At 46.1% G+C, this 13,078-nt stretch overlaps 1 protein-coding gene and 1 pseudogene across 15 annotated transcripts in view; one reads left to right on the plus strand and one right to left on the minus strand.

The window, feature by feature from the left end:
- Positions 1 to 8,859, plus strand: part of LOC134739146 (zinc finger protein 717-like) — a 40,945-nt gene extending 32,086 nt beyond the window's left edge. For 10 of the 15 annotated variants that reach the window (XM_063661484.1, XM_063661485.1, XM_063661494.1 and 7 more), the window contains one exon: positions 1,941 to 8,859. In XM_063661484.1, the coding sequence (XP_063517554.1) occupies positions 5,528 to 7,078 (1,551 nt within the window). In that variant the 5' untranslated portion in view covers positions 1,941 to 5,527 and the 3' untranslated portion in view covers positions 7,079 to 8,859. The remainder of the gene's footprint in view (positions 1 to 1,940) is intronic. The other 5 variants (XM_063661487.1, XM_063661489.1, XM_063661490.1 and 2 more) reach the window with 1 other exon arrangement.
- A 1,704-nt stretch (positions 8,860 to 10,563) lies between these two features.
- Positions 10,564 to 12,797, minus strand: LOC129033467 (tubulin beta-8 chain-like; annotated as a pseudogene).
- Positions 12,798 to 13,078: the final 281 nt, after the last annotated feature.

Consider the following 13,078-nt stretch of genomic DNA (forward strand, 5'->3'; position numbering starts at 1 on the left):
CACCCCAGAGTTCTCTGCTTACTAAGAAGTAGAAGGAAGTCTAAACTTAAGTCATCTGATTTCAGAGCCCATATAGTTAAATGCTCTAAATGCAGCTTCCCATGGTGATGGTGACTATGAGAGCCTGCCACATATGATGTAGGACAGTGCTTCCCTGTAACGTGTGCAAGATTCCCATGATGACGGTGACTATGAGAGCCTATCACATATGATGTAGGACAGTGCTTCCCTGTAACGTGCACAGGATTCCCGTGATGATGGTGATTCTGAGAGCCTGTGACATATGATGTAGGACAGTGATTCCCTGTAAGGTGTGCAAGATTCCCGTGATGATGGTGACTATGAGAGCCTGTCAGATACGATGTAGGACAGTGCTTTCCTGTAACATGCACAAGATTCCCGTGATGATGGTGACTATGAGAGCCTGTCACATACGATGTAGGACAGTGCTTCCCTGTAACATGTCCAGGATTCCTGTGATGATGGTGACTGAGCCTGTCACATATGATGTAGGACAGTGTTTCCCTGTAACATGCACAAGATTCCCATGATGATGGTGACTATGACAGCCTGTCACATATGATGTAGGACAGTGCTTCCCTGTAATGTGTGCAAGATTCCCATGATGATGGTGACTATGAGAACCTGTCAGATACGATGTAAGACAGTGCTTCCCTGTAACATGCACAAGATTCCCATGATGATGGCGACTATGAGAGCCTGTCACATATGATGTAGGACAGTGCTTCCCTGTAACATGTGCAAGATTCCCGTGATGATGGTGACTATGAGAACCTGTCACATATGATGTAGGACATCGCTTCCCTGTAACACGCACAAGATTCACCCAGGGATCTTATTAAAATGCAAACTCATAGACCACACTTTGACTAGCTAAGACAAGAGCATTTAAATGGATGTCCGGGTGACAGTGCTAAGATCCTACTGTTCATGTGGGCACTGGCTCACCATATCAATGAAGCTTAGGACCTCCAGTCCATGCTGGAAAAGAAATACAGATACATAGGATGTGACTGTGCCTATGGAATATCTGTTATGTTCTCGACATTGTACTAGACACTAGAGATAAAAAGTCAAATATCCCTTGCCTGTATCTGAAAGGAGCTTCCTACACAGTGGCTTCTGACTGCTGTGTATATTTTCTCTTCTGTCCTGGGTGGGTGAGCTCTATCTCAACGTTGGTAACTGAACACTGCCTAGTGGGTTTGACGGGGGAGACCGTAGCTGGCTGTGCTACCACATAGCTATGACCATAGCATGTCTCATGTTGCCATTTCCCCCTTGTCAAAAGGCTCCCTCCAGTATCATACATGCTCCCCATTATTATAAATTCTTCCTCCTTGCACCAAATGTTCCTAAATCTTGCAAAGATAAAAACATAAACCACATTCTCATCATATTAGTTATAAATGATGAAAGTTCCTTTTATTTCTTTTTTTTTTCTTGCGACGGAGTCTCACTCTGTCCCCAGGCTGGAGTGCAGTGGCGCGATCTCGGTTCCCTGCAAGCTCCGCCTCCCAGGTTCATGCCATTCTCCTGCCTCAGCCTCCCAAGTAGCTGGGACTACAGGCACCTGCCACCACACCTGGCTAATTTTTTTATATTTTTAGTAGAGACGGGGTTTCACCATGTTAGCCAGGATGGTCTTGATCTCCTGACCTTGTGATCCGCCAGCCTCGGCCTCCCAATGTGCTGGGATTACAGGCATGAGCCACCACACCTGGCCCAAGTTCCTTACTTTTCATGTGTTTAATATTTTCTCCCAATTTATAGAATATATTGATTAAGAATAAATGTTAGCCATGCACATCTATTACAAACTTCATGATATACTTTGCTGTTTTTAAATTTCTTATACTCATAAAATGTGTGTTCTGGACTCACGTTGGCTTCCATTTCTTCCCTCTGGCTTCTATTAGTTTAGGCTATGAGCAGAGATGGACGAGGTGGCTACTGCAATGGATCAAGGCTATGAGCAGAGATGGACGAGGTGGCTACTGCAATGGATCAAGGCTATGAGCAGAGATGGACGAGGTGGCTACTGCAATGGATCAAGGCTATGAGCAGAGATGGACGAGGTGGCTACTGCAATGGATCAAGGCTATGAGCAGAGATGGACGAGGTGGCTACTGCAATGGATCAAGGCTATGAGCAGAGATGGACGAGGTGGCTACTGCAATGGATCAAGGCTATGAGCAGAGATGGACGAGGTGGCTACTGTAATGGATCAAGGCTATGAGCAGAGATGGATGAGGCAGCGGCTGTAATGGATTAAGGCTATGAGCATCTTGTGAAGTAGGATGTTAAATCTGTAAATATCAGAATGAATCCAAACTTACCAGTTCAAAACTGGATTGTAAAACAGCTCAAAAAAGACTGAAAACACAGCTCTACACATTAGGAGGCTGAGGCGGCAGATTGCTTAAGTTCAAGAATTGGAGACAAGTCCAGGAAACATGGAAAAACCGTCTCTACAAAAAAAAAAAAAATTATTTTTAATTAGCTGGGTATGGTGATATGAGCCTGTGGTCCCAGCTTTTCAGGAGGCTGACGTGAGAGGATTGCTTGAGCCCAGAAGGCAGAGGCTGCAGTGAGCTCTGATCACGTCACTGCCTAGGTGACAGAGTGAGACCCGTCTCAAAAACAAACAAAAATAACAAACAAAAACAGCTCTAAACGAAGGTGGCTAGAAAAGTAGCTCAAGTTGTTCCTGTCTGGTTAAACACAAACATAAATGAATTACTTATGTGCCCCAGTGGCTTCATAATGCTGAGAGCAAAGTCAATTATTCTAGCAAGTTCTAGAAAACTTCATCATATCATGGGGTTCAATGAAAATATCAAATCATAAATATAATAATCAAATCTGAAAGTGAATCTAGTTTCAAAGACCTCAGAAGCCACTGTGTAGGAAGCTCCTTTCAGATAGAGACAAGGGATTATCTGACTTCTCTATCTTTCAATAAGAGAAGATTATTTCAATATTTGAATTAAGATTATTTCAATATTTTAATTGAAATAAGATTATTTCAACATTTGAAATAAATAATAAATTTGATTATTTCTCTATCTTTCAGATAGAGACAGGGGATTTTTTGACTTCTTATCTCTGTTGTGTAGCACAATGTCCAGAACACAACAGATATTCCATATCCATAGTCACATCCTATGTATGTGTATTTCTTTTCCAGCAAGGACTAGAGGTCCTAAGGTTTGTTTATATGGTAAGCCAGTGCCCAAATGAGCAGGAGAATCTTAGCACAGTCACCTACACACTCATTTCAATGCTCTGGCCCCTTATCCAGGCTAGTCAAAGTGTGGTCTATGGTTTTGCATTTTAAGGGATCCCCGGGTGAATCTTGTGGCTGTCAAAGGAGGAGAAGCACTGCCCTCAAAATATAGAAAAGGTGAACTAATTTATCCAGGCAGGCTGGCTATTTATTTGTGTATTTATTTATCTTGTTGATGGGAAAATTCAAATTGACATACACAATCACCCCCATAAGGATTTCAGGTAAAAAACAAAGGTTTAGATATCAGATGTGTTTTACAATTACCACACCAGTCTTTTTACTACAGCATCTAGTAGCACATTTCCAATAGATTTAGGTGAAAATTTTTATCTCATGAGCCTTCTGTCAGTGTTTTTAAAATTGGATTCTCTATTAGTGGCCATATTGAATCTCTTACAGGCATCTCACTCAAACTGCAGTCATACTTTCCAATAGGCCCCATAAAAATCCTTGTTCTGGAGCAATCTAATATATTTTTCCACCTCGTTAGACACTTAGGTAAGTATAATAATACAAGTTTTGTGTGTGTTTGTGTGTATTGTGTACCTTGTGGCCTCTTGCCCAGTTTCTGCAACACCCGAAGCTGATGCAAGTTTAATGTAAATAACGTCCAGCAATGTTAGAAATGTTGACTTCTATGAGCCCATCAGGAAAAAAAGGTGAATGTTATTGTAGAGGAAATTTTCATTCTGGAAAAAATGCATACTGTTTAAATATTACTTTCATGCTTTCTGCAGATATTATACACAGATATTATATTCCAAGGGTTATGTTTCAAAGTCTTCAAAAATAGAAAATACATTTTATATTTCTAGCTGAAAATAATAACAGTAATTAGCCTACCTTTGGGGAAATGTGATAAAAATACTAATGAACATCACAACTCATTTAAAAGCATAAAATGTGCAATGATTTAAACTACATGTTCTTTCTATGAATCTGCATAGAAATATAGACACATTTGATAAATGCTATTTAAAGTCTGAGTGCTTTGGTTAATGATTTATCTATAGGTTGAAGGGATTACTTTTATCTGCCTTCATAGTGAGAATTAGATTTCTATTCTTTATAAAGCAAGGAATACAGATTGTGCATGGATTAAAAGCATTCAATCCTTAATAATGATGGTAGCTGCGCTGCAGAAAAGAAAGCCTGTCAGAGTAACGTATTCAGTTTTACATCATAATCAGAGGTATGTCGATCTCTGTTGAAGGCAGAATTAAAAACGCCTTCAACATTTTTAAAATAATAGATGAAAAACATCTCAAAGTCACTTTTAAAATTTGAATTGATGATTCCACATAACAGGAAAAGGACCAAGAACATCTTAAATACTTCACGATGGAAGTGATGTTTTAAGTGCAATTTCATCAAGGAGAAGTTTTTCCAGAAAGTCTTTTGACCTGAGTAAAAATCTTATTTACTCTGGTAAATAGTTTCTAGTAAAATGAGAAAGACTTGATTTTTTAAAAACAATAAAAAATTTACATGGTTTAATCTAATGTTGTGATTTCGAAAGTACTACTTGTGCCCTTATAGTTACGCATGTGTATTTATACGCATTTTCTTGGCTCATTCAAACGCCAATAAAATAGTTTACTATCCAGGCCCCTTAAAAGCCAAATTAATTTCTAAAAGTGAGGATTGTATGTATGCTGTGAGGTGTGCGCAGTGTATGCGTGTGATGTGTATGTATGGTGTGTGTGTGTCTGTGTGTGTAGTAGGTTCATGGGGTATGTATGTGTGTGTGGTGTGTATTGTGGGTGTTATGTGTGTATACTGTGTGTAGTTTGCGGGTGGTGCATGGTGTGTATATGTGCTGTTTTGTGATGTATGTGTATGTGGTGTGTATGTGTACTATGTGTGGTGTGCGTGTGATATGTGTGTGTGCAGTGTGTGGTGTATGTGATGTGTGTGTGTGGTGCTGGGTGTGTGTGCACTCTGTGTAGTGTTTGATGTGTGATGTGTGTAGAATGGTGTGTGTGTGTGCACACTGTGTGTGGTGTGTGTGCTCTGTGTGTGTGTGATGCTATATATACGTGTGCAGTGTGTGGGGAGTGTGTGTGGAGTGTGTGTTTGACGTGTGTGGGGAGTATGGGATGTGTGTGGTGCTGTATGTGTATGTTGTGTGTGTAGCAGATTCGTGTGTGTTGTGTGTGTGCAGTGTGTGGGGGGGTATGGGTGTGTGCACATTGTGCGGTGTGGTGTGTGGGGATGTGTGCACGTGTGCACATGGTGTGTGTGCAGTGTGTGTGGTGTGTGGGTGTGTGTGTGTGTGCACATGGTGTGTGTGTGGTGTATCAGGGGTGTGCGTGTGTGCACCTGGTGTGTGTGCAGTGTGTGTGGGTGTGTGTGTGTGTGTGCACATGGTGTGTGTGTGGTGTATCAGGGGTGTGCGTGTGTGCACCTGGTGTGTGTGCAGTGTGTGTGGTGTGTGGGGGGGGGTGTGCGTGTGCACATGGTGTGTATGCAATGTGTGGTGTCTGTATGTGGGGGGGTGTGTGCATGTATACATGGTGTGTGTGCAGGGTGTGTGGTGTCTGTGGGGTGTGTGTGCGTGTGTACATGGTGTGGTGTGTGGGAGGGTGTGTGCATGTATACATGGTGTGCTGCGTGCAGTGTGTGTGGTGTCTGTGTGTGTATGTGTGGGGCGTATGTGTTTGCGTACATGGTGTGTATGCAGTGTGTGTGGTGTGTGCATGTACACATGGTGTGGCGTGTGAAGTGGGTGTGTGTGCAGTATGTGGTGTCTGTGTGGGGTGTGTGTGCACATGTGTGTGCAGTGTGTGTTGTCTGTGGGGTGTGTGCACGTGTGTGTGCGTGTGGTGTATGTGGGGTGTGTATGCGTGCACATGGTGTGTGTGTGGTGTGTGTGTGCACATGGTGTGTGTGCAGTGTGTGGTGTCTGGTGTGTGCATGTGCACATGTGTGTGCAGTGTGTGTGTGTGTCTAGGGTGTGTGCATGTGCAGATGGTTGTGTGCAGCGTGTGTGGTGTCTGGTGTGTGAGCACATGGTGTGTGTGCAGTGGTGTCTGGGGTGCGTGTGCATGTGCACATGGTGTGTGGAGTGGGTGTGGTGTGTGTGTGGGGTGTGCATGTGCACATGGTGTGTGTGCAGTGTGTGGTGTCTGGGGTGTGTGCGTGTGCACATGGTGTGTGTGCAGTGGTGTCTGGGGTGTGTGTGCATGTGCACATGGTGTGTGGAGTGGGTGTGGTGTGTGTGGGGTGTGCATGTGCACATGGTGTGTGTGCAGTGTGTGGTGTCTGGTGTGTTCATGTGCACGTGTGTGCAGTGTGTGTGTGTCTAGGGTGTGTGCATGTGCAGATGGTTATGTGCAGTGTGTATGGTGTCTGGGGTGTGTGCACATGGTGTGTGTGCAGTGTGGTGTCTGGGGTGCGTGTGCATGTGCACATGGTGTGTGGAGTGGGTGTGGTGTGTGTGTGGGGTATGCATGTGCACATGGTGTGTGTGCAGTGTGTGGTGTCTGGGGTGTGTGCGTGTGCACGTGGTGTGTGTGCAGTGGGTGTGGTGTGTGCAGTGCGGGGGGGCGTGTGTGTGAGTGTGCACATGGTGTGTGTGCAGTGGGTGTGGTGTGTGTGGTGTCTGGGGTGTGTGTGTGTGTGCACATGGTGTGTGTGCAGTGTGTGTGGTGTCTGCGTGTGGGGTGTGTATGCGTGTGTGTGGGGAGAAGAAAGAGATCAGACTGTTACTGTGTCTGTGTAGAAAGAAGTAGACATAAGAGACTCCATTTTGTTCTGTACTAAGAAAAATTCTTCTGCCTTGAGAGGCTGTTAATCTGTAACCCTACCCCCAACCCTGTGCTCCCTGAGACATGTAATGTGTCAAGTCAAGGTTAAATGGATTAAGGGCTGTGCAGGACGTGCTTTGTTAAACAAATGCTTGAAGCTAGCATGCTTGTTAAGTCATCACCACTCCCTACTTTCAAGTACCCAGAGACACAAAACACTGCGGAAGGCCGGCCACAGGGACCTCTGCCTAGGAAAGCCAGGTATTGTCCAAGGTTTCTCCCCATGTGATAGTCTGAAATATGGCCTCGCGGGAAGGGAAAGACTTAACTGTCCCCCAGCCTGACACCCATAAAGGGTCTGTGCTGAGGAGGATTAGTAAAAGAGGAAGGCCTCTTTGCAGTTGAGATAAGAGGAAGGCATCTGTCTCCTGCTCGTCCCTGGGCAATGGCATGTCTCCGTGTAAAGGCCAATTGTATATTCCATCTACTGAGATAAGGGAAAACCGCCTTAGGGCTGGAAGTGGGACATGCTGGCAGCAATACTGCTCTTTAAGAAATTGAGATGTTTGTGTGTATGAACATAAAAAGCACAGCACATTTTTCTTTACCTTGTTTATGATGCAGAGACATTTGTTCATGTTTTCCTGCTGACCTTCTCTCCACTATTACCCTATTGTCCTGCCATATCTCCCTCTCTCAGAAACTCCCGATAACGATCAATAAATACTAAAGGAACTCAGAGACTGGTGCCAGTGCGGGTCCATACTTTGTCTCTGTGTCTCTTTCTTTTCTCAAGTCTCTCATTCCACCCGACGAGAAATGCCCACAAGTGTGGAGGGGCAGGCCACCTCTTCACGTGTGCACATGGTGTGTGTGCTGTTTGTGTGGTGTCTGTGTGGGGTGTGTGTGCATGTGCACATGGTGTGGTGTGTGCAGTGTGTGTTATGAATGACTGCTTCTCTTAGTATGTGGACATCAGTCTTCCAGACCAGCTTTCTCCATGTGTCTGGGAACATAAGAAACAAGTTTCTGCAATAATTGTTACACAGCTTTTCCCGAGAGGGACCAAATCTCTGTCGTGAGTGGGCATCTGCGTCATTGCAGGAGGGAATGTGATGTCCTGGCTTGGCTCACACCCTCTGTGGGTTTAGGCAGGTTTCCTGCTGGATCCCTCACTGTGGCCAGGGAGGGAGGGCTCTGTTTAACCACAGGGAACCAGAAGAGGACTGGTGTGTGGGAAGACCAGGTAATCATAATGGTATTAATAACAGTGGTAATAATACTGTTTTATACATTGTATATGTCATAAGTATTTTAACTTTCATGTAACATAATTGTTGTAAAAATGTCCCCAGTTTGTTTCGTGCTATTTACCTGGTGTTGAAATGTGTAAGAATTTATGTTTTAGGTATGTTAGGTTTATTCCTTTTTATATTGTTTCTGTTTGAAATTTTGATTTCAGAAGACATTCATTCTCAAGGTCGTAAAACACACACACATCTAATTTTCTTTTTTTTTTTTTTACATTTAATACTGTAATTAACTTTTATGTAAGGTGTGGGACCATAATTCAATTCTATCATTTTATATTCTCAAATCATTACCCAATATTTTAATATCATAAATGGAAAAATCGCTGTTTTGTGGGTTTAAAATGTTACCCTGTTACTAAAGGAAATTATACTCAATTTCTGTACTTTTAACTCTCTTTCAATAATGTGTTTATTTTTGTACCATTTCAAATTTGTTTAATTTTGAATAGTAATAACAATCTTAAATATAGTAAATTTTATAATATTGGGTCTCATGTGTGTGTTGAATATATGGATTTAAAATCACATTTTCTTGTTCAAAAATATATTTAGAATTTTTATTGGAAAATGATTTACAGCAAACTAAAGATTTAATATTGAGTCCTCTCATCCAGAATGTGACATGCAAATTCCTCAAACCTCCTTTAATGCCATTTAGTCAAAATTAATGTTAAATCAATATAAATTAGTATAAATGAGTATAACTAATGATTAAAATAAATTAATGTGTTTGGCTCCACGTTTCTGTCTTCTGCCTTCTATCACTGATGTTTTATTGCTATCCTTGTTTTCTATAGTTTCGTTTTTTTTTTCTGTCTTGTGATTTGAAAACTATATGGCACATTGTAATGTTTTAATTTTTCTAATTTTTTGCTTTTAACTAATTTTATTTTTTAGAGAAGTGCAGGTTCACAGCTAAATGGAGCAGGGAGTACAGACTTCTCTTATGTCCCTTTCACCACACACAGCCTCCCCACTACAGCTTCCTGCCTCACAGGAGCACACCTGTAACAACCAGGAACCTACCTTGACCCTTCATTATCATTCAAAGCTTACAGTGCACATTCATGTTTACTCTTCACATTGTACTTTGAGTCTTGACAAAACTATAATGGCAATGGGATATTATTCACTGCTAACAGGAGATGATCTAACAAGCCACAAAAAAAATACATGGAGGAAACTTAAATGCATATTGCTAAAAGAAGAAGCCAATCCGAAAAGTCTACATACTGTTCGATTCCAATTATATGACGTTCTGGAAACGGTGAAACTATGGGAACAGTAGAAAGATCAGTGGTTGCCATGGACCAAGGGGAAGGAAGAGATGGATACACAGAGCACAGAGAATCTTCACGGCAGTAAAACCATTCTGTATGATACTATAATGGTAGATATATACGTTTTTCAAAATCTTTTATTCCTTTAGTTTTTTTTTTTTTTTTTTTGATGGAGTCTTGCTCTGTCTCCAGGCAGGAGTGCAGTGGCACTATCTTGGCTCACTGCAACCTCCGCCTCCCGGGTTCAAGCAAGTCTCCTGCCTCAGCCTCCCGAGTAGCTGGGACTACAGATGTCCACAAATATGCCCGGCTAATTTTTAGTAGAGACTGGGTTCCCCATCTTGGCCAGGCTGCTCTCGATCTCCTGACCTCGTGATCCACCTGCCTTGGCCTTCCAATGTGCTGGGATTACAGGCGTCAGACACCACGCCTGGCCATTTTTGTTTTAAGAACTGCAGACATGCTGGGTCTCCTAGAAGTTTGGTACATAGGATAAGCCAAGGATTCCTTCAGGAACAGGTTCTCCACCACGTCGCTGCTCAAAGGCTCAGGGCATCCCCAAGTTCGTGTGAAGCCTGCCTGCCATGTCCACAGCCCATGCCGACCCCTCCTGAAGCGACTGGAATGCTTGTTCCTGCGCATGTGATAACTCCAGACAGCTTCAGCCTTGCAGGACAACTATGCGCATCTGGCAGCAGTGGCCAGAGGGCCCATAGAAAGAAATTGGAGGTGAAACCAGATGCTGTGAGAATACTTTGTTGGGCAAAACCACATACTATAAAAGTGCTTAAAAATGCAGCAGGAGGAGACGTGAAGACACAAATGAACAAGTGCGTAGTGACACATGGCTGTCAGAACACAGTGAAGGATCTACACTGCTTCCCCCCTTTACCTAGGAAAGGAGAGTTCTAGGCCACCTCCTCCTCGGCCGTGGCATCCTGATATTCAGACACCAGGTCGTTCATGTTGCTCTCGGCCTCGGTGAATTCCATCTCATCCATGCCCTCGCCCGTGTACCAGTGGAGGAAGGCCTTGCGCCTGAACATTGCTGTAAACTGCTCTGAGACACGCCTGAAGAGTTCCTGGATGGCTGTGTTGTTCCTAATGAAGGTGGCCGACATTTTCAGCCCCCGGTGTGGGATGTCACAGATCGCTGTTTTTACGTTGTGAGAGAGCCAGTCAGCAAAGTAGCTGCTGTTCTTATCTTGAATGTTGAACATTTGTTCATCCACCTCCCTCATGGGCATGCGACCCCTGAAAATGGGGCCGCCGTCAGGTAGCGGCCATGGCGGGGGTCTCAGGCCGCCATCATGTTCTTAGCATCAAACATCTGCTGGGTGAGCTCAGCCACGGTCAAGGCCCGGTACTGCTGGCTGCCCCGGCTGGTCAGTGGGGCGAAGCCGGGCATGAAGAAATGCAGCCGGGGAAACGGGACCATGTTCACGGCCAGCTTCCGCAGGTCAGCATTCAGCTGGCCTGGGAAGCGCAGGTACGTGGTGACCCCACTCATGGTCGCAGACACCAGGTGGTTGAGGTCACCATAGGTGGGTGTGGGCAGCTTTAGGGTCCTGGAATATACGTCATACAGTGCTTCGTTATCTATGCAGAAGGTCTCATCCGCGTTTTCTATGAGCTGGTGGACTGAGAGGGTGGCGTTGTAGGGCTCCACCACGGTGTCCGACACCTTGGGTGAAGGCAGGATGCTGAATGTGTTTATGATCCTGTCTGGGTACTCCTCCCGGATCTTACTCAGCAGAAGGGTACCCATCCCAGACCCAGTCCCCCCACCCAGGGAGAGGGTCAGCTGGAAACCCTGCAGGCAGTCACAGCTCTCAGCCTCCTTTCTGACGACGTCCATCACTGACTCCATCAGCTCCGCGCCTTCTGTGTAGTGTCCCTTGGCCCAGTTGTTTCCAGCCCCACTCTGACCTGTAAGACAGTACAGCCAGTCACTCGATGTCCAGGTTTATGGTCATCAGTGGTCACCACCATAATGCAAAAAGGGCCAAGTGTCACCTGTGAGGTGAAAGCACCATTCGCCCTGCAGGTGGAGCAAATGAAACCCCCTCCCCCGGAGTTACAGGACAGCATCTTCCCGTTAGGAATTAAGTCAGGAGTCAAACCTGAGATGGGCTAACAGACCTCACAGCAGGTGGAGCAAATGAAACCCCCTCCCCCAGAGTTACAGGACAGCAGCTTCCCCTTTAGGAATTAAGTCAGGAGTCAAACCTGAGAGGGGCTAACAGACCTTGCTGCAGGTAGCTCCTGCCCATTTTCAGGGAAGGCAGTAGCCACGGCCCCAACTCAGCTCCCTGCAGGGAGTTTACATCAGTAGCTCCTCACCTTGAGGAGACACCCGGGCCTTCCTCCCAAAGCCCGTTTAGGAGAGATGGACTGAGCGACTCGACTGGGAGGACAGGAGGATGTTCAGGGGCCCTGGCTCCACAGTTCCCACAGGATGACCTTGGGGCACTCCTAGATTTTGAGCTGCCCTGGCCCCAGCCCTTTCCCGCAGCTCATCGAAGATGAAGTTGTCTGGCCTGAAGACCTGCCCGAAGGACCCCAAGCTCACAGAGTCCATGGTACCCGGCTCCAGATCCACGAGCACAGAGCGGGGCACGTACCTGCCACCTGAGTGGGGCGGGAGCGCATGAGCGAGGGGAGGGCCGCGTTCCCAGGAGGGCGGTGGGGAAGGAGGGGATCTCACCGCTGGCCTCGTTGTAGTACACATTGATGTGCTCCAGCTGCAGGTGGCTGTCCCCGTGGCAGGTGCCAGCGCAGTCGATTGCGTGTTCATCAGAGATCACCTCCCAGAACTGCCAGAGACGGGAGGGACCAGACAGGCCAGGGCTGAATCACGGAGGCGCCCCAGCCCCTCTCCCACCCCGACCCTCATCCGCACCCCCATCCCTAGGCCGCCGTATCCCTGGAGTCCACCCCGGCCGCCTCGCCAGCACCCAGTTCCACCGCGTCCCCGGCAGGGAGCCCAGGGGCCGTAATGCAGGGACACCATCCCCGCCACTGCCAACATCTTCCCCGGCCCCCGGCAGGCCCGGGCTGGGCCCTCAGAACCCCGGCTGCCAACCTTGGCGCCGAGCTGGTTCCCGCACTGCCCGGTCTGCGTGAGCACGATTTCCCTCATGGCCAAGGCGGGATCAGGGCTGTAGGAGAAACGCGAGAAGGAGGAGCAGACGCGGAGCGACCCAGCCTGCCCGCCGCCAACGCTTAAATAGCCCTGCGCTCACCTCCCCCAGCCTCGGATTGGGCTCCCAGAATAAGCAACAGCTTTACTTCCACACAGGTGCACCCACCTGTGAATCCCTTGGCGTTGAACGTCCGTTGGAGAGCTCAGGTGTCCTTGCGCGGTCCTTTCCACGTTGGGGAAAGCTGCTCAGCTGGAGAAATTCCTCCCACGTCTTTAGT

This window comes from Pongo pygmaeus, chromosome 2, assembly GCF_028885625.2.
Source record: "Pongo pygmaeus isolate AG05252 chromosome 2, NHGRI_mPonPyg2-v2.0_pri, whole genome shotgun sequence".
In the NCBI taxonomy this organism is placed as follows: Eukaryota; Metazoa; Chordata; class Mammalia; order Primates; family Hominidae; genus Pongo; species Pongo pygmaeus.